Genomic DNA, 23,457 nt, shown 5'->3' on the forward strand with positions numbered 1-23,457 from the left:
GTGTAGGAATTTTTTTTGTTTTAAAATGCAGATTTCACTGGTAATATAATTACTTATGTTCATATTTTTTCAGGTTTATAGATATAGGGATATATAAAACATTCTGTAGTGAATAAGTCGTTGTGGTGAGGTTTTCTACCGACGAGGTTCTTTCCTAGGTGAGATCATGTCCCGTGAGCTTCTCGTCAGACGAGATTGTGTCCTACGATATTTTGTTTGTCGGTGAGGATTTGGGTGAGAACAGATTTTGGCCCATGAGATTTCTTCAATGCAAGATTTTGGTCAGACGGGATTTTGGGCGGATAGATTTTGGCCACGTGAAGTTTTGGTCGGGCGAGATTTTGGGTTATCGAGGTTTTTGACAGGTGGGATTTTGGCCCAAGAAGTTTTGGTCGGTGAGGTTTTGGCCAAAAGATTCTGGGACGCAAGGTTTTGGCTGCGATATTTTGCTCTCGAAGTTTTGTACCCAAACCTATCGAACCATATATGAGCAGTATACAACTGAGTCAACATGCTTTCCACACTGAATTGAAATAAGAGACAACCAAGTCATCTTTGAACTCTTAATATTTCCCCATTTAGAGATTTTGTGGCTTGACGTGTATCCTATGAAAATCATTTCCGGGCTTGGTTTTGCTCACATTGAAGAGAATCCAGAAAAACACATTCTGGAACATTTGAGAAAGTATGGACGTTGTCATGTTGTCGAAATATGATTGAAATACAGATCTGTCATTAAATTTGACCTTGATTAGAACTAATTACTTGCTGATAAAAGGAAGCAATGAACTATTGTATATTATAAAACTGCAATGTGAACAGAAGTTGTTTTCTATTGGAAGAAAAAGTTCCCACCCTGCCTCACAGCGGCTGCAGAACAAAGGCGGGAAAGATAGAAAGTGTTGTCTCCAGAGCAGAATCACTGTCAGTGCCAGGCTGCGTGCAAGGGGCGGAGACTGCCGTATATAATATAGATGAGTGTCAAGCTCCGGCGAATTTTTATTCGTTACAGCCATGGATCAAAATGTGCTGGTGAGTACGAAGTGAATTCCTTACCACATTTCGATGAATCCGAAACTTACATCTAACCTTACTAACCGTCAACATTGCGAAGTTGTTATTAACGCGTTGATTAATCAAGTGTGGTGCAATCCTTTTAAAAAGAAAAGTGGTGAATTTAGTGTGATCGTGTGATTTTGTGGCAGTTCGACTGATTGGGGAAAGTTGAACAAAATTAAGACAAAATGCAGGTAAAATATTTAATGAATACTTCCAATTACCCAACTCAACTTTTCTTTAATCACGAAATTGAAGCTCGCAATTTCGTCTTCACTTGTAACATATTCTTGTGACTTTTATATAATTTCAAATTATTATTAAAAAAAAAAAAAAAAAAACGGTATTATGCACTCTTAAGCTTTTACATTGAATGTGGCTTCTCTCATTTCTGGTTCGAAATATCTCTAAATATATTGTGGCAAGTTACTTTTCTAGACCTTACGTCAGAGAAATCAGCAAGAAAAAGTAATTACCAAAGATTTGTTGTACTCAACAATCTAATATTTTATCTTGCATCATTGAAACGTTTTGTAAATCTGAATGTCAGGATTTTCATCATTATCCTATTTCACTATGGGATATTGTTTTGAACACGTTTGTTTTGCATAATTATCACGGGTTTCTGTTTGTTATTTTTTTAAGGTTTAGCAGTTTTTCAGAACTATGCACATAACTTGTATTCAGCTTGAGCTGATAAGCTTACATCGGAGTTTATTTTTATTTGTTTCTTACCTTATCATACACATCAATACCTCTTTTCTTTAAATAATAGTAACATAATTTTTATAACCCCCCTTTGTTACAAAGGCTTGTGAAAAAAATTAGCAAGATTCCATTAATTAGAACAATTAAAAACATGTGATAATGTGTTTCTCAGTATGAGCGTATACTTGAGAAAATTCGGTTACAAGCATTTATTTTTATAGTACAGGGAATTAAGTATTGTTCAACGGGAGGGTAACGTAATAAGATTTCCTCAAATTAGGGCATTGATTCGTACTAAAAAATCAAATTGAAAATTCGTTCCTAACTTAAGATTGCCAAGTAAGTATAAGGACATTTTTTTATTTCAACTATAAAAATAATTTGATTAAGGCATCTAATTAATCATTAGCAGAGACGCTTCCCTTCCACGTTAACTTTTCTTTTTACCAGAATAAAATTATGTAACGATATATGACAAAAAATAAAGCTATATGTTATATTGTTTCTTCTAATTAACATAATTTCATCGCTGCAAAAACTTGCACACTAAACTATAGATTGACGTAAACATATTTTAATGTTTACCTACTTTAACTTAATTTAGTTTAATGCTACTACGAATTACTAAATTACTACTAGTTTTATACTGTATTTTATGTGTAATAGTACACGAGGAATGTGTACTAGAATAAAATTAAAGCAAAAAGATTAAAACATAAAAAAAATAACTTATTGTTTGCCATTACCGCTTTAACAATTGCGTTATTACAAAACATAAGACTTGTTAATGTTTAATCCAGAAACTAATAAATGGTTACTTCAGTTTAATTACTAAGAAACTGAGCACGGCTTAAAATTTCAGAATGCATAATTAACATTAACTTTAGTTAAAAGCTTCAACATCCATTTTTTCTCGAACGTTTTTACTTTGTTTCTATAACTAACAAAATTATTGTCGTCATTCACTTTTAATTACTAAAGAATCTACTGCTAAAAGTGGAATTGGAACTCCTGTTTGCTTTTTTGTACGTAACTTTGAACCCAGCCAAAACTTAAAAAAAAAAAAAATGAAATGCAATCTTAAAGTTTAACGTCCCACTACTGCGCTTTTTAGGTTAAGAGAGATGAAGTTTAATGCAAATAAATGATGATGGAAGAATTGGTGAAGTGTGAAAGTGTAAGGAAACGGAAGTAGCCCAAGAAAATACACCGACACGCTGTTGTCCAACACAAACTTACTTTACCGGGGATCGAATCAGGAACCCCAGGCACCAGAAGTAAACGCTCTACCACTGAGACACCGTGCGCGCGCCGAAAACTAAACCAGGAACTAGTTGAACATATAATTACTGTACATATAGACGTTCTATTAATATATCTATACGCAATCCTAGTAAATACGTCTTGATCTTGTCAGAACAATAAGACGCATTCAAAATACAAGAGAGTCCAACACTATAAAGTAAGACATAGACGAATTTTAGAATTAAAAACTTCACTTTTACCTTTAAAAGGTTGTCAGTCGGAATGAAGTAAAAAAAAAAAAAGAAAGCCTAGGCAGAATAATATTAAGAAGTAATGAAGTATGTGAAATTATTTATTATCGTAAAAATGATGATACATCACACACATCTTATATTTCTTGCCTTTGATTTGAAAGACCCGGGTTCGATTCCGGCAGAAGCTCATGCGGTTTTGATTCAACGGCAAGCTGTAGATCCACCCCTCGTGTAGCTTCGCTGCTGAAAGGGATACTAAAAACTTAAAAAAAAAATACGTTTATTCCTCGTACGTTCTACTTCTTTCTTAATTTACATTCCTATGATTTAGATAATATAACTTACATTCTCAAAAATCATAAAATAAAATCAATAAAATTACATGAGTCGAAACTACTAGTTAAATTATAATTTTCTCTCTTTCAAAAAGACCAAAATGATCTTAATTTCTTATGTAAATAACTTCATATAAATATAGCACAATAATCACACTTGTTTCACTGCACTATAAACACATTTCTGTCCTGTCATTAAATAAAACTAGGAATCATTTAAATGTTTTACAGAAGCAAATGAGTCCTAGGAACTAAACTAGTTATTTAAATTATTTTAACAGTTAAAAAAAAAAAAGCATAGTTAAAGCATTGTGAGAATAGTTTTAAGTAGGGATGCGTCTCACAAACCTAACCTAACCCACACACATACATATAACACAAACCAATACAAAATTGAAAGGTGTATACCTAATCAAAGCACACCTTTCACAATATCTTAGCTAACTAAATCAGTTACTTTAAAATGTTTGCTGCCACAAACTTGCACAAAACTTGTAAATACAAAAAGGATTATTTTGCACTGACAAATTCAGAGAAATTTTCCAGGCATGAAAATAGCTATTATTCTTAGTCTACGTGCGGTCCTTTTAAGGGGTACCCTCTAGAATAGATGGTCTTGAATTTGATACCATGTTGCGTGGACATGGAATGTTATCGAATCTTTGCATTTTTAGATATACTCAATTATCTTCTTCCTGCATCAGCCAGTTATTTTACACTATACGTCTCACATTCTTAAGTATTAAATTATTTAAAAGCTACATTTTTCAAAACTGATCTGTTGTAAATAATATATTTTTGGTGCCTGACCAAAGAAGGTTATTTAACTTTTTGCCAGTGTTAATTTATGAAAGATGACTAACAAAACAAACTTTCGTTTGATATGATTGGTTTATGTTTGGGAAAAATGAAATGAAATCTTTGAGTTTTACGTCCCACGGTTATGCCGGTTAGGCTAAAGGAGACGGTGATGATGAGTAATGAATGAAATGGTGGAATGAAGAAAGTGGGAGGAAACGGGAGAACCCCGAGAAAACCCACGCACACGGTGTTATACTTCATCTTTGAGATCTCTGTGTAAATCTCCTTTCAAAGTTTAAAGTATCCAGGTCCAGACATTATAAATAGCACAAAGTGCATACTTTCAAATATCTCGGATCAATGTTAACAGATCAAAGTCATATCCACGAAGAAATCAAGTAGACTGAAACCATGGAATTAGTCTTATTATTCAGTTGAAAATCTACTGTAGTCGCAAATTCTGTCGGGGAATGTGAAGCTTAAAATTTATAAGAGGCTAATTATGCCTGTTGTGCTGTATGGTCGCGAAACATGGTCGCTTACTCTGAGGGAAGACCAGAAACTGAAAGTATTTGAGAAAGTGGAATGGGGATGGGGAATGGCGGAAATTTCATAACGAGAAACTGCATAATGTATACCGTATCACTCAAGGTGACTGGTATGTGTCAAATAATAAGTAGCGTATTCGTGGGTAGAGCTAATAGGATGTTCGTACAGGGTCTGTGCCATAGGAAGATGAATTTAAACGCTACAGGGAAAGTTGCAACTTTACTATTTATACCTCATTCTTAGGATTTAAATTGTTTTTAAATGTTGAACCACCCTTTTATGACTGTATACTATTAGTGTTAACAAATCCATTCATATCGTCAACAATAGTTGCATTCAAGATTATTCACTGGCGTATTATTGATATGAAGAAAGCTATTTAAGGTATTATTTATATAATCTTTTTTTTTTTAATATAGTAAAATCATGATAGCTCAAGTGGCAGTGTTGGATTCGCATTCGGGAGGTCGTGGGTTCGATTCCCGTTGCTGACCATCCTGACTGGGAGTTTCCAGGGTTTCCCTCAGTCCTACCAGGCAAATGCCGGGATGGTACCTACTAAACAGGCCCTGGTCGATACCTCACCAAATCCCTTTTATTGTTGTTGTTGTTGATAGGTATCCAGTATAAAATGGCCTCTGAGCTGTTAAATAAATAAATAAATGTTGTAGGTTCTGACTCTCTACTCCCAGTTTTTACCTTCTAGATCCTCCACTGGTTGGTACAAATTAATTTATTTATGCTAGGTATGAAATTCTTGTCTATGTCATTAGTCCCGCAATTTACATTCGCCTGAGTCCTTGCAAATCGACGGGAAAGATCTAAACAGATATTTCTTTGATTCCCTCATAAACGGTTTTCGAATCATAATTGAATCGTTTTTCGAACTTAAGTTCCATAAGCCAAGTCCTATACTTTTTAGAATAAAATAAAATGAAATGAAAATAAATGCATGCAATAATTTTGTTTAATACATTTATTAATTTTGTATTTCTCTATCAGAATCCATGACACAACATACCTGCTCATACATTACAACAACAACAACAACAACAAAAAAGCAGTGCTAAAATAATTATTTGCAACGACAGATTTAAAGCACAGTTCAAGGCATGCTCACAGCTTCAAATACTAGCTGATTGATATCATATATTTTGTAGTATTACCCAGCGTTTCCACGTTAAAGAAACGCTGTAATTTAGACAATGTTGGTTCATTGGGAAGAATCTCCAATAAGAAGAAAAGTGTTCACTGATGCATCGATCAATTTGTTTTTGTAAACTACTTAATTTACACATGTTTTTCAGGACTCATTTGTACTTAACATAAGTATTAACTGAGAAACACAATGTCTCATCTGTGCTGGTTTTTCAGTTCCCGTACGACCACCAAAGTCAAGCGTCCCAGTGCCCGGTCAGAACAGTGTTTAGATGAGTTGTCATTGGAATCAACAAAATCAGTGCGACGCTCACCAGGCGTCATGAAGAAAATAAGTAACCTACCTAAGAAAATTAGCAGTGCACACATCTCCAATTTAAGATAGTCGGATGAAGTTTTAACTGGCTTTTTAATTGAAACTAAAAATTAAATTAACTCTTTTTAAAAAAAATAAATAAATGAGATTCACTCTTTTATTTAATCCTGAAAATATTTGAGACAAAAGAAACAAACTTCGAAAATATACACAGCTGTGAGAAAACAAACATTGTCTTCTGTAACTGGCAGAAAAAAAAAACTAAAACGTTTTGCAAGTGGACAGAAGTGAATAAGTTTTCCGTATGTTGGCCTAGATTGAAAATATTTATTGTGTCACGCACCAATACTAATAAGATTGATCCTAACATGCTATAACTCTTCGGAAGATGTTTAAATGAATACACGGACACCTCTAGCTTGTCATGGTTTCTACTTCAAAAAGTACGATATCATTTGACAAAAATAATTAAATAATTAAAGTTCCAATTGAAAATGAAGCGAATTCCTGAAAAACTAACTATTTTGTTTTTTGATGATCATTACGTTTAGACGTAGATTTCGCAAATGAGTCCAGAATACAAAGCTTACTAAATCACAACTAAGAAAAGAAAATCTTTAAATGCCAGCGAGATAATCAGGAAAGGAATACTGCTTTGAATGGTACATATTTTATAATTAATAAAGCTTTCACACGGCATACGAAAATGTATTTAATTAATACGTCGAAGGCTACCCTTTCTTACTTCTTGGCTACTTCATAGCATTCGATTTAGTACTCGAGGCTACTATGTTCTTGATTCCTACAATGTATTTTCCCTTAAGATGCCTCATCGCGGCGAAATTAAAATACCGCTAATTTTACAGTAATTAAGTGATATCTTCAAATAGATAAAAGATAATCGAAATGTGGAACAATAGCACCCTAGACAATATCATTTTACATGAGATACCGTTATCACAACTCACTAATCTGCTTTCGATTTCGAGCCATTTTGGAAATCGGCATTTATTTTAGCGTTTCTAAACGGCTGAAAACGGAAAGCCATTAGGTGACTTGTAACAACGGTACCTCGCGCAAAATAATATTGTCTAGGGCGCTCTTGTTTCACATTTCAATTATCTTTTATCTATTTGAAGATATAATTACTGTAAAATTAGCGGTATTTTAATTTCACCGAAATGAGGCCTCTTATCTCTCAACTTCAAACTGAAAACGAGAAGTAACCTCTTTCGCAAATAATAATAATAATAATAATAATAATAATAATAATAATAATAATAATAATAATAATAATAATAATAATAAAATAAATAAATACAAAAATAAAATTAAATTTAAAAAAAAATTAAAAAATATATTTCAGTATAACGTCTGACGATTGTGCTCTTAGATAGACGATGATTAAAGCAACTGAATGATTATAGAAGGAGTGATGGAATGAGAAAGTGGAAGGAACCGAGAAAATCCAAGAACATGATGCTGTCCACCATAAGCTTACTTGGCCGCGGATCGAATCAGTGACCTCACACACCTGACGTAAGCGCGTTACCGCTGAGAAACGGTGCACCCAACCTGTTTCGTAAGATAAACTAAATAGTAATTGGTACATTGCGGTTTTTCAACTATAATTGATTCACTTCTTGGTTTTATATATAAAGAGAACAGTTTTACGTGTTAAAGTGAAAACAGTGCAACTATCAGTCGCACAGAGCATTTTGCGTTATTATCTACATCAATTTTCATCTTCAAATCACAATAATAATGTCAACAATTGTATGCAGTAACAAAACTTAACAACCCTTCCCGCTAATCTACTAGTTTAGTCGAATACATTTTATGTACGTGGTACTGGGTTCTATTTACAGTGAGATAACGCCAGATATCTACTACACTAACAAAAAATTTTGCGTAAGTAAAACCGTATGTTACATGTGTAAATTCTGTAGTTTTTGGACTTAACGTACTGTACAGCAAACGTACAACGGAAAAAAGATTTTATAAGTACTTTCCGAATTATATACGTACAAGTGTTCCGAATAAACGCACTTTCCGTACAAACAAAAGAACTGCATATAGGCGGTCGAGATCTCACATACATATGGGTGTATGTAACATTTAGCTTACATGTGAAACATACATACATGTATGTAATATTCGGAAGACTCTTAGGATGTCATACATTCTGCAACGGCACGATATAACATCTAAGAGCGAAAAGTAGGTAGCATATGAATAACGTATGCTCCGTACTGATTTCCGTAGTAATCATAAGGATTCCGTATATGCGTTTAATATACCGCAGTCCGGATAATGGATTTTCCACAGTGTATTACAATAATTCTCTTTTATTAATAATTGCCATCTTTTAGCTTAAAGGGCACAATCGTGCAACGTTAAAATAATAAATCCATTTTCATTTGTAACAAAACTTAACGAGAAATGGAAAATCTCTTCTGATTTTTTTTCTAGTCTTATATTCTGGCAACCTTGTAATGCAGAAATTCGCTCATGTCTACCTTTGCAACGAGGAACGGCCTTAGGCAATATGCCACACCGTGCAATGACATCATCTGCGTCCCCTGTTTCTCCAGAAGGTGTCTTCTCACTTGCGACAGTCCTATTAGCGACAGGAACTGTTAACTGTCCTATGAGCGACCGATTCGATCTATTAACTGCCCTATGAGTCACCGATTCGTTCATACTAAGATAATGGAAGAAGATAAGGTTCTATCTTCTTTAATTTGTTTCATGCTAATGTGATTCAGAACCTATCAAAATGTACTATGAAAAATTTCGCTCTACCTGAATTTAATGCATAAGAATGCTCTCATTGCACTAACTATCTTTTATACGTTTTCCTTAATATTATATTTTTGAATTAATTTCTATGAATACATTGACCATATCAAGGGGGAAAACTAACTAAATACTTAAGAGTAGCTCCACCTTTGTCTATGATTCTAATATAATGAAAAATTTCATGTTAAAATGATACGGAGCATAAGTTTAGATTGAACATGTTTATGGTATAAGAAAGAAATCAGAAAGAGGTAGGGGCGCCCGAAGAAAATTTTCTGGGGAAGGGCATATCCATGGTTGCTGGTATATCTGATATTTAATATATGTGGTTTGCTATATTGCGTATACATTTTTGTGACCCAGGGGGCAACCCCTGCCTTCCCATCGGGCGCCCATGGAAAGAGGGTGTTCACCACTTGAGGATATCAAAGAAATCTAAAAACACGGTGTATTCGAAGAAATTATTACACAAGTTACAAATCTCTAGCAGGATCTAACAGTTCGTCTAATTATAAGGTACTATTTCAGAGAGCTACACGATAAGATTTTATGTATAAGTCAAAACAAGGTAGGAAGGCAAATTAAGCAATTAATTTGCGTTTTAGTAGCTTGCAATAGGGAAGAAGGTAGTATAAAGAGTTTGTTTACCTTTTGGATTGTTTAGAGTGAACTGCATTGTAATTGGTGGGATTGGTTGAGAATAGTCAATCAGATGTAAGGGATTTCGAAAGCTGTCTTTTGTCATTGACATTTTTTTGTTCATTTTATTCACAGTGTCTTAGAAAGTCTAAAAAGTAGATAGTTGGCAAAACTGTTACACGTTTAAGTTTTTTAAAATAAAATATATTACTGGGCTTAGTGAGTAATTAGATTTGAATCAAATTAAGTACAGAAAACAGAGCTTTTAAAGAAAGAGGATATTACAACTGGATTTTCAATAATTACATATGAATTTACAGGCAATGGAAATATCCCTGTTGTCTCGTTAAGTTATTTCATATTTTTTATGTCAAATCTAACTCAAAATGAAAATCAGTTTTATTTGCACTCACAGTACAGGAAAAATATTCTTGACGAATAGTATCATTGGCACGTACATATTTCATACCAAGGTTGTTCGGGCGCTAATAACGCCAGAGGCAAACATATTTTACGAGATGGAATCATATCATCTTCCATCATCTCAATGTAAATGAATCGGTCGCTCATGGGACAGATAACAGTTCCTGTCGCTAATAGGACTACCGCTTCTGGGACTAATTCCTCCAGAAAGAACAAATCTTAAAAGTCAGGACTTTAAGAATTCTACCCCATCATGAACAACGAAGTGGAGGAAAATATAATTTAAAATAAAAAGTCATTTTCACCTTCAATGATAAGAAACTTGTTTGTGACAGACAAGAGTAATTTTCATATTAAAACTGTGATAACTAACTAAATGGAAAAGGCGTTCGCTAGTGTTCGAGAATTGACTCCTTGTATTTGACAACAATCAAGCAATTCGTGCTGAAATGTGTTTGACGTTTTGCTTTATCAGTGTTCATGTGACCTTAAACTAATGCAACCTAAATGTGATTTAAGCCTATTTAGGCAGTATTCGGATAGAATGTCAGCTTAATAGATGTAACTACCATCATCATGATGTCTCTATCCAACAATAAATATTTATTTTAAATAATGTAGTTATGAAAAATATTGCTACCCCTGGTAACTTGCGAACCTGTCCAAATGCACGTGTTGTCCATATGGTAGAACCAGCCCTCCCTGTGTCTTCATGCGGTTCAAACTGAAAATAGTTCGTTAATGGTTTCACTTGTTCGCTAATAGAAGGAGAAAAGTGTTTGTAATAATTCCTAGAGCTTTCTAAGATTGTCGCTAGATGTAACCAATATTGTCTTGCTAGATTAAAAAATATATCGACAAATATTAGCGTATATTTATTGCATAGTCTCTGTGGCAAGTAACAAAATTATTATTCTGTTAACATAAGCTTTGACTTGGGTAACATTAGGTCATATTAGACCAAGTTAAGATATACAACAGCAGTTCTCAATTAAAATATGCTGTAATCAACTTAGAAATAAGACTGAATTGGATGTTGGTTTCTTTATCTCAATTAGCATTTTATGTATTTTTGGAGAGACATATGGATACTTCAAGCCCGCATTTCTAATTATTCTTAGTTATCTTCTATAATATTAAACTATTTGTTAACTATGTTTTGTTTCTTCGAAGTTTAATATTTTGGTGTATTTTGAACACTGTTTGTGTGAATAACAAGACTTTGTTGGATCGAAAGATCCAATATGTTTCAGGCAAAAATTTGCTTGTAGGACTTCATATAGTGTAGCCAAACCCAAACTATCACTTAACTCAGTATGATTTGCTTATTCCGGAAAAAAAAAAAAAAAAAAAAAAAAACAATAACTCGGCTTAGGGTCCTTCAAAAATGTTGTGGCTCCTATACAGAAACTATTGGCCAAGATCGCAATCTTTTGATTCATTTTTTTGGGATCATTCCTAAAATTCTTTTTTTTTTCCTCAATAACACCACATAAATACATGCAAGAAATATAACATCAGAAACTCTTTTAAACATATATTTAACTCATCAGTTGCGTAACAGTTTTTTTTTTTATGGCTCAAGCTAACATCTAATAACAAAATTTTCCATGTATTTTTTGTTCCAAATAGTAAGCAAATTATTATTATTATTATTATTATTATTATTATTATTATTATTATTATTATTATTATTATTATTATTATTATTATTATTATTTTGGAAAAGAGAGAATTTCGGTAAGTCACAGGTCTAAATTTGATGGGCTGTAACTTGGGAGCCAAAATTCTAAACATATGTCATATGGATACCCATAGTGCACATACGCCAAGTCCCTTACGAGTGAATATACGAAACAATGGAAAAAGAGGAAAGCTGTTGAAAATAAGTGGTTTTCGATTTTAAATGGTGGAATTGTGCAAGTGAATAATGATACAAGAATTGGTCGAATGATAAAGTGAGAGGAAATGGGAGCAACTCGAGAAAACCCACGAGCACGATACTGTCGATCACAAACTTACTTGTTCGTAAATCGATCCAGGTACCCCACATACGAGAGGTAATTGCTATACTACTGAGCCACCGTGCCCCCTACAAAAGGTGGTCTTTTTATAGGAAAAAGTAACGTTTTCAGCTCAACATTCTCTCGAACGGAACGTAAAGCTATGCAGAAATGACACCTACATTGTTGTGTGACGGAACCTAGAACCATTTCTTAATACTGTTCTATTGTTGCTATGGTGAGAGCCCAAGGAAAGAGCCTTTTGACCTGGCAACGTTTTTATTATTATTATTATTATTATTTAACACAGGGCGCCTTACCACTGTAAAGCCCAAACGTTGATGCGATTGGAACTATTACACCACCTATTTCTACCACTGTTGAACGGGAACCTAAAACCCCAAATCACCATTCAATAACGACCACTGAATTGTCGTACGAAATGAGTGCTACCTACCAGTACCAAGACACAAGTGCCAGTTCCTACTGTATACAAAACCTTGATCATTAGCCTCAGTTTTAAACCTGGAATCATGGTGTCTCAGTGGTAGAGAGCATCCTTCTACTGTAAGGGGTCCCTGGTTCGATCCTCAGCCAAATAAATTTGTGTTGAACAACATCGTGTTCGTTGGTTCGTCAGTTACACTGTTTCCTCCAACTTTCCCATTCCACTAATTCACTAACTTTAATCATGGTCTCCCTTGGTCTAAAGGGCATAATTGTGGCACGTTAAGCATAAATATTTTCAGTTTTAAACTTGTAAACAAAAGTCCCAGATTGACTTGAGTGAACCTCCTATATTAGAAACAATAATTTTAGGAGTGATTCAAAAAAAAAAAAAAAAAATCAAAAGATTACGATCTTGGTCAGGAATTTTAGCAATGAATTTAAAAATGCATCAAAAGATTGCGATCATGGCCAATAACTAGTTTTCGGATCAGGGGCCACAAAATTCTTGAACGGCCCCTAAATCGAGTTTTCGTATTATTTGCGGAACAAGCACATCATACTCAGTTAAATAATAGTTTGGGCTTAGCTACATTATATGTAGTTCTCCAGATATAAGGCCTACAAGAAAATTTTTGATTGAAATATATTGGATCTTTTGATGCAAATTCGCAATGTATTATCCTGAATATCAGTACATTAGGATTTTGATTTTCAAATATGAGAAATCATTTTTATTCTTCCTCCTCTTCATCCTCCTCTGTCTCTCTCTCTCTCTCTCTCTCTCTCTCTCTCTCTCTCTTTTCTTTCTTTCTTTATCTTTGTTGCAGGAAAATATTGTTATGTACCCTAGGTTATGTGGGAGTATTGAAGAATTAAATACAAAATAGCTACTATTTACTGAATTCATTGAAATTAATTACCTCGGGCTCAACTAAGTGGGTGTGACTTTAAGAAAGCTTGATGAAAATTATTTATAAGTAACTTATCAATATAACATATCATGCACCTACATATATATTTGCTCTTCACTTAATTTGTTAAAAAAAAAAAAAAAAAAAAAAGATCTGCAAGTAAAATAAAACTTAATTTGTTTACTTTGACCATGATTAGTTTGATAACCATTTAAAATAATTAGGGCGCATGCGAAATGCTCGCATTGATTAGTTTGATAACCATTTAAAATAATTAGGGCGCATGCGAAATGCTCGCATGTGTTTCTAAAGTGATTAAGTATCATGACCTGTGCACCGACCAGCTGTACCAGATTCAAAGCTTTGGCTCGGAGCGCATGTTAAAAGTAAGTCATATCAAACTATCTTGTTGCTCTATGGCAAACGTAAGTGAATTCAGTACAGGGGACCCGGGTTTCATTTCCTGTGCGAGCTCATCTGGTTTAGATGCCACGTTAAGTTTGTAGGCCCACATCTTTGATGTTGAACGGGAAGCAAATCTCCAAGTCAATCAACCAAGCCATGTCGTGAATCACCTCGGTGTTGTATAGCGAAATGTTCATTGTTCCACACACTCTTTAATAATTATTCACTTCCAGTTCTAATTCGACTTCTTTAACCAACGGTTATGCCTTGTACAATATAGAAGGATAACTTGAAGTGAATTTTATTGTTAACTAGCTGAATATAACCGTTCTTCGCATGGAAGCTGTATTTGGAAGTCAACGCCAGTGCCAGTATCACTATTCATTTCAGAGACCGAGAAAACTATAGATTTGATACTAATATCGATCATTTTGGGCTAATATTACATGTCTCGGTAAACCCCCCGGTGACACTTGGCCCGCAGCCGAATAGGGTGAATTTGGAAGTTAATACAATCTTAGTTTCACCATTGATCTCAGCGACCGTGAAAACTATGAATTCGACACTAATATCGGTCATTTTCTACTACTTTTACGTGTCCCGGTTAACAGCCTCCTGAGATTCCCTGGTTCCAACTTTGAAGAAAACGCTTCGTATTGTTCTGGGGCCTGGACTAAGGTATTCGTGACCAAAATTTGGTAACTCTCGGTCAATTTGTCTAGTTTCTAGCTCGGTCCCGCTAAACGCCCCCCTGAGACCCCCTGGTTCCAAATTAAAAAAAAAAAACTCTTCGTCATGATCTGGGATCTGGACCAAGGTAACCGTGACCAAATTTTGTTAAGTCTCAGTCCACTCGTTGGGTCCCCATGCCGCACACAGACAGACAAACAGACAAACAAACAAACACACAAACAAACTCTCTATTTTATTTATATTAGATAACCGAGTCAACGGGAGGTCAGATATGTTCACGTGCCGCTACGTTAATCGTAGAAAAGAGAACAGATTCCGTTGAGAGCTCGTGATTCGGAGGGTTAGGCTGAGGCCCACGTCTCTGATAGCCTCGCTGCTGAAAGGAGCACTAAATTTAAAATCAAATAGAAAGAGAACTAACTAACTCCATGGCTTATTAAACAAGGAGGTTCAATGTCACGTTCGCAAACGCTCTCTATTGATTTTGTCTTTAACCAACTGGATTCACTTTCTACTTTGTATCCTATTTGTGCGAGATCCATCTTAGTATTGTCCTCCCATCTGAGGCAATGTCTTCCTAATGGTCATTTTATGATTGGTCTACCAGCTAACGTAAGACTTCGAAAGTGTTCTTACTTTCTTCCATTCTGGCTATATGACCTGCACACCTGAGCCTCATAGATTTGGTGAACCTAACGATGTTTGGTAAACGGTATACATTATGTAGTTCCTCGTCATAAAGTTTCCGCCATTCCCCATTCCCGTTCCTCTTCGTTCCGAATATTCGTGTCAGGATCTTATTCTCAAATGCTTTCAGTATACATTATTCCCTGAGAGTAAGCGACCATATTTCTCAACCATACAGAACAACAGGAACTTTGTTTTATCTATTCTAACCTTCAAATTCCTAGACAGAATTCGCGACTACAAAAGATTCTGAACTGAATAATAACACGAATTTCCTCCTTTCAGTCAATATTTAATTTCTTCGTGGATATGCTTTTAGTCTATTAATATTGATCCTAGATGTTTGAAAGTATCCACTTTATCGAAAGTATTGTTTGATACTTTGACGCACAGATGAGCTATATCCTAAATTGTCATAAGCGTGTACGGCTTACCGCACTGCATTGCTATAACGTACCGGAAGTATTGTCGAAAAGCAACATAACACAAGAGAACAATGTTCGTGAAAAGTGTTCTGCACAATCTAAACTGAGCGCAAATACGTCAGTTGGACCCTACTTTGAAGATTAGAAACAAATCATAGAAGCAAGTCACAAAGAGACCGTTAGCAGCACTGGATATGACACCAAAAATGTCGTTTCCAGCCTTTGGTGATAGTTTCTTAACACAGAAGATGCTCCTTGAAGGATAAAATCGCTGAACACAGCAAAAGAACAAGAATATATTATTAAGTACACAGCAAATTTGATTGATGTCTGCACAATTTTTCTCAAAATTTGTAGTTGACCAGGAATGAGTATTTCTAGCAAAATTTGCAACTTCAGTGCAGACTGTCTTTGCACCAGAATTCTTTACTATCTCTCTGTCTCTCAAGTTTGTAGATATATCAGTCTATATAGCATTCAGAAGTACAGAAATTATCATCTGAGTGAATAGTGGAATATGGTATTCACATATGAATGCAAATTTGATTTTAAAACTGGGGCCGCAGTAGCTCAGTGGTAGAGCGTTCACCTCTGGTGCTTGGGGTTCCGGGTTCGATACCAGCCCACGCCAAGTGAACTTTGTGGTGGACAAACACCGTGTGCGTGGGTTTTCTCGGGGTTATTCCGTTTCTTCCCACTTCCTTCATTCCACGATATCATTCATTTTTCATAATCACCGTCTCCTTTAGCCTAACCGGCATAACGTGCGACGTAAAACTCAAAGATTTCATTTCATTTTGATTTCAAAACTATATCCTCTCCCTGAACAATAATTTGTAATGAATGTCGAAGGCGGTAAAATTTCAGAAACGTAGTGGAAAAGAACCAATTCGCCTGTAATAGCGTACCAGTATAGGCAGGTACCATTGTCAAAGAGTATACGAAAATACTCGTGGTTGCTGACGACTTTCTTAATTACTTAGTTCACAAGAAGATGTCTGAACTGCAAGTAGGACTTTACAGAGGTAACTTCTACACGTGCTTAATCCTTGTGAATGATAGTGTATGCCCACATCGAGATAACTTGGTGAATGAACTACGTGAGCTGGTGGGCATTGTCACCCTTACGAATCCCATAATCTGGGATGAGATATGTTGCCTTTCAACTGTCATCAATAGTAACTAGAAGGCTCTTCTTGTTTGTTTTTTTTTTTTTTGAGAAATGAGGTTTGTGTCAGCGGAACTCTTAGATCATTCCTTAACACCTTACCACATTTCGTGCCATATATGGCACATACCCTTTTTTACTTTAGCTTTTTTGTGATTTATCAAAGGCATAAAATGACTGTTTTGTCTGCTGTGTGAGATATTGACATGTATGAATAAGAGATTTTAGTGTCATCTGGCATGTTCTTTGTGAGTTGTAAGTTTGTCGTATAAGGCACTTACTTATTTCTCGTCGGAATTAAGTAAAAAAAAAAAAATCTAAAATACAAGTTTTAATTCATTTTTTAAGTTCACATATGAGGATTTCAAATACTGATTATTATTTTTTTTTTTTTCGCTAAAAGAAAACCATCATGCAGAAAGGGGTTAATAAACATTGCCTATGAGATGTTTGAGGCGGTTACCGCTAACCACACTCCTTACTAATCCTTTGCCTACCGCAGTGGAGCTGTATTCAGATTTGATTTTTTTTTTTTTTAATGAAAATTGCCATTAAGAAATACGCATTAACTTACTGTTTTTGTACTCTGTGTCATACTAAATCTCCGATTACATATTTTAAATAATATTTGGTGTCATTCTGACATATCTTAAACAAAATACATTTGATATTACAATTATGATTTGCTTTTGATATAAGTTTAAATTTTCAATCGGAATGTCCAGAATTGCACGTGCATGTAACGATCCACATGAGTTTGTTCTTGGTAGAATTTGTTTTGTATTGTATTTTCTAAAATTGCCTATATTGATGAAGTTTATTTCCTGTATTCATTCTAGGCTATATTCATACTCCTGACGGCATTAGTCTCAAAGGGTGAATCCACATTCGCCCTGAGTGATATGATCGGATTTGCCCATATGATTCATCACTTCAACAATATATATAACCCGTTTTCTGGGTTCGGCGGATACAGATATCCTTTCTCTCAATCACCCAGAGGCCCACAGCAAGGGGCTGGCCAAGGATTCCCAAATGGTATGCCTCAACAGTTCCCACCGCCTGGGGGGCCGCAATATCCTTTGGGACAATATCCTCTTGGGAATCCCGGAGCGGCTGCAGGATTCACACGTGGGTAAGTAATATTTCATGAATATTAGTCACAATGGGACATAACTATTAAAAGTTGAGTATTTGTGCACATTAGCTTAACTGCTGGGTACTTTGTTCAACATTCAGTTCTTTGAATGTGATCTAACATGTGAGAATTCAGAGGACATGTTCTGTCGATTATTATGTTCTTAATATAAACTTTATTCATAACTAGCTGACTATACCCATTCTTCGCATGGAACAGATAAAATATCTATGTAAACAAACTGAACGAAGAAAATATCGGTCATTTTCTACTACGTTTACATATCCCGGTAAACGCCCCCTGAGACCCCCTGGTTCGAATTTAGAAACAAAATGCCTCTGGCCTCCAGCCGATGAGGGCTGTATTTGGAAGTCAGCGCCTATGGGAGTTTAACCATTAATTTCAGCGACCCCGAAAACTATGGATTTGACACTAATATCGGTCATTTTGGATTATTTTTACGTCTTGGTATCCCTCTCCCTCCGTAGGTGACGCCTGGCCCGCATACAGTGGTAGCTGAATTTGCTAGTCATCGATAATGGAAGTGTCAAAATTGAGCACTACGACCGCGAAAACTACGGATTTGACACTGATATAGGTCATTTTGGAATACTTTTCCATGTCTCGGTATTCCTTCCCCCGGTGACACCCGGCACGCAGTCTAATAGGGTGAATTTGGAAGTTAATGCGATGGGAATTTGACCATTGATCTCAGCGACCGCGAAAACTATAAATTCGACACTAAAATTGGTCACTTTCTACTATTACTTTTACATGTCCCGGTAAACGCTGCCTTCAGACCTCCTGGTTCGAATTTTGACAAAAACGTTTAACTCTGGTGTGGGGCCTGAACCAAGGTATCCGTGACCAAAATTTCGTAACTCTCGGTCAACTTGTCTGGTTCCCAGGTCGGTCCCGTTAAACGCTCCACCTGAGACCACCTGTTTAGAAATTTGAAAATAGCGCTTCGTCTTGATCTGGGGCCTGGACCAAGGTACCCCTAACCAAAACTTAGGAACTCTCGGTCCACTCATCTGGTCCCCAGGCCGCACACAGACAGACAGACAAACAAACACATAAACAAACTATTTTATTTATTTTGTGAGCGTCCTGGGGACCAGACGATGGACCGAGAGTTACTAAGTTTTGGTGAGGGGTACCTTGGTCCAGGCCCCAGATCAAGACTAAGCGTTTTTTAAAAAAAAAATCAAACAGGGGGGTGTTTACCGGAACCATAGTTTTTGCAGTCGCTGAGATCAATGGTGATACTTCCATTAGCGATGGCTTGCAAATTCATCTACCATTGTATACGGGTCGGAGGTCACTGGGGGGAGGGGCTACTGAGACATATAAAAGTAAACCAAAATGACCAATATTAGTGTCAAATCCATAGTTTTCGCGCTCGCTGAAATTAATGGTGATACTCCTACAGGAGTTGACTTCCAAATACAGCCCCCATGCAAAGGATGGGTATATTCAGCTATTTATATTAGAAGATAAGATATTAACATTTGATTAGAGGGATTATTAATATCAAATAACTCTTATGTGAAAAATAAAATTGCAACCACCATTGACTTTCTGTGAATGAATAATCTTGTTCAAAATCGTTAATACTCCATTTTTTTCTGTAAATAAAATTTGTCGTAGCACTATCAACAATTCGTAAGTGCAATCCAAAAATGCTAAACTAGCCTGGTCATATATCCCAAACTTTCCAAAAAACGTAACCGTGTATTCGATGTTATTATTTCAATCTAAAGTAGGAAAATTTCGTTATGATAACTTTATTTCTTTAGAAGAATAACTATGTATTTTCTTCTCTCTCTCTCTCTTTTTTAAGAAAATTTTACGTCTCATGGTTATGTCTTTTAGGGGAAAGGAAACAGATGATTTATGAAAGTGAATGATTTTGAAATTAACTTCTCTGATCTCTTAGCGGGAACCAGGTACCAGGTACACCAATGGCACACGCACTAGCCACTAGACCAGCGGGGTGGTCATGTAAGTTAATAATTAGAGTGAGAATTCAATTTCTGGATTCAGGTGTACTTTCAAGTAGCTTCCGCCTTCCTGACATGGTCGTTAGCAACAACGTTAAGATTAGAATCTAGAAAAAAAATAGGTTGAATTCACCCTATAAATTTTGACTACTTTTTTTAAACATACATTTATCTAAACACACAACTTAAATTTTCAAAAAGAGGTTGAAAATGATGATAGCGTGACTGAGCCCCCTGATTAGATCCTAGATATAAGTCTGCCCTCAGTCATCAGCTCTTAGAGCTAAGATAAATCTAATTGAGATTACTTTTGTACAGGACACGTCCTTCCGTAGCGAAAAGGTGTCCAGCTACAGTCCCTCGCATTTTGATTTCGCCCCATGGATAACATTTTCTGGGAAAAAGTTTGGTATTGAAGAGGGAAGGATAACTATTCTCAAACCTCACACACTGAAGATAATTCAAAGAAACAGGGTGGAACGTTTGATAAAATATATTAAGAATAATAGCGGACATGCGAGAAGTAGGTTTATATCACTATAACATTCCCTTTGTCAATCCAGAGATTATAGAAACTTTACACGTAGAAAAGTTGAAGAGAATAATACATTTCTTAAAGAACCTACTATGATTAACATTTACAAATTGTTTTTCTTTCAAAAGAAAACAGCTCAAATTAGAAAATTGCTACAAAGTTTCAGAGCATATCATATCACATTGTTGTCAGCACTGTATTGCGCCATGAACAATGTTGAAAATCGAAATTTCCGACATATCTGATAATCCACCAACCATATGAAAGACATTCGCAACTAACGACATCACTATAGTTAAAAGCATATGATAAAACAACAATAATAGAATGATACTTTTCATGTTTAGTATTGTGTTAGAGTCTGTAACCAATATACGGTGTCTTTCTAACATATAAATACCAGCAAGAAATTAAATAATTACTATTATTTTTCCACTAGTAAACACAATATGGTAATTCAAACTGAACTTTTAATTTCTACCAGTTAGCATGATAAGAAACTTTCGCTTGTATTCTATGCAGATTACAACAAACTACGCAACGGTTATGAAAACGATTGTTGATTTTTTTTTCACTCAAGTCTTTGTCATTTAAACTAAATAAGATGTTCCTTTTTTTTCATTGTATGTAATGTCGTGTAAAAACATGATGTCACGAATTCGTGACGCTAGGAGAGTGAATTGAGTCTTCTTCGGGAGGGTTTTTTTGGCCGAGGAAAATAACAGAATATCATAGGACTACGAAACACTGGACTGGATATACGTACATTATGACGCTGGTTGGTGTAACTAATTGAGACACGGTTTACACAATGCTTACTATATTAAAAACTAAGAAACGTATATTGATGGTGTTAAAGAAAGAGTTTATGTTATATTGCAGGTCTTAGTTGTAAGTTGCATTTTTTCCTCATGTACTCAGTACTAATTAATTATACTGCAATAATAATAATAATAATAATAATAATAATAATAGTAATAATTTATTTATTTATTTATTTATTCATGATGATAAAGACCACACCCGAGGGCAAAATGATCATATTACGAGAAAAATGCAAACAAAACAAAACAAATTAAAAATACATCAAATCATCTCGACAAAATAAAAAAAAAGAAAAGAAATAAAAATTTTAGACATGTTTGATATAGACTAAATTATAAAATAAAGTTACAATATAACCTCAATTCAATAACTAATAAATCAAGCAAAACATATTATTAAGAAAATAAATATATATAAAACATGATAAAAAATAAATTACAAAGAGATTATAGAGAGATAATAATAATAATAATAATAATAATAATAATAATAATAATAATAATAATAATAATAATAATAATAATAATAATAATAAAATACTTTTATTTTATATGCTGTGAACAGTTCATAGGCAAAAATGCAGCACTATGTTAAAAGCATTATATAATCATTTTAAACGGACCAGAAAATATAAAATATAGGATGAATATTAAAGCAGGTTAAGGCCTTAGTCAGAAGGTTAACTGATATACAAAACAAGGTTATTATTTTTTTTAAATAGTCAATTTCATAAGATACAATTAACAGAACTGTGCAAATTAAAGTCTCATTTAACTACCATTTAAATGAATAAGTCAAGCCTAGCTTAAAATTGCATGCAAAAGATCTTGGTTACTTATTGTCATATTTTAACATAAGAGATTGGTTCTTTGAATAAAATATTATAACTAAATATATTATGAAGGTACATAATAATAACAAAACCAAATCCTTTATCATGAAGTTAATTTTTTTTTTGTAAAAATTGCTCTTATATATAAAACAGCGTACAGCGTATAATAATAATAATAATAATAATAATAATAATAATAATAATAATAATAATAATAATAATAATAATAATAATAATAATAATAATAATAATAATAATAATAATAATAATAATATCTAAAGTGAGAGACGGTTGAATGAATATACATTGCAGAGCTCAAAAATACTGAAACTTAGAAATTGTCAGAAATACGGTACGGATGAAGAAAATTTCGTATTTTAGTGGCATTTAAAATAACTATAAGCAATGATATTGTCAAATTTCACACACACACACACACACACCGATGAAAATGAAATTTTTCAGTTTAACGTTCTACGTTTATGCTTTTTACTCTGAGGGAGACGATGATTAAGGCAAGTAAATGATGATTGAAAAATTAGTAAAAATGATAAAATGAGAAGAAACAGGTGTACCCTGAGAAAACCTACAGACAAGATGTTGTCCATCGTAAACTTACTTAGTCGATGATCACACCAGGGAACTCATGCACCAGAGTTAAGCACTCTACCACTATTTCAAAAAAAAAAAAAAAATCGCCCCAACCGGAGTATAGTTCTTCATGTTCATCTCACGTACTTTCTACGTAATCCAAACACGACAGGGACACGAACACAGAAATATCGAGGACAGTTAAATTTGCACCCAAGCTCTTCAGAGGGATTCGAAATCAGCTCAACGACTTAGACCTCTTGGCTACAACCACCGGCTACCACTAAGCCACCGTGCTCCCAACACACGAATAAATACATTTGTTGCTAGCTTTTGAACACTATGTGTATAGAATTTAGCGGGGATAAAACTCACAATTAAATCTTCACATGAACTTCTTTTATAACACGAACTGAACTTACAATTACGTAACCAAAGTATAACTTTCTTTCAGTTGCTACGCTTCAGAGACTAAAGCAATTTTACAAGTTAAATTTGACAACTT

At 34.6% G+C, this 23,457-nt stretch overlaps 1 protein-coding gene across 2 annotated transcripts in view; it reads left to right on the top strand.

Moving 5' to 3' along the window:
- The first annotated feature begins 915 nt into the window (after positions 1-915).
- The window catches only part of LOC145673853 (uncharacterized), a 55,887-nt gene continuing 33,345 nt past the window's right edge, over positions 916-23,457 (top strand). Inside the window, exons 1-2 of one of the 2 annotated variants that reach the window (XM_081743625.1) lie at positions 916-1,032; positions 17,868-18,163. In XM_081743625.1, the coding sequence (XP_081599751.1) occupies positions 1,015-1,032; positions 17,868-18,163 (314 nt within the window). In that variant the 5' untranslated portion in view covers positions 916-1,014. The other variant, XM_081743626.1, reaches the window with a different exon arrangement.

This window comes from Thermobia domestica, chromosome 17 (genome assembly GCF_964235325.1).
Source record: "Thermobia domestica chromosome 17, izTheDome1.hap1.1, whole genome shotgun sequence".
NCBI lineage: Eukaryota > Metazoa > Arthropoda > Insecta > Zygentoma > Lepismatidae > Thermobia > Thermobia domestica.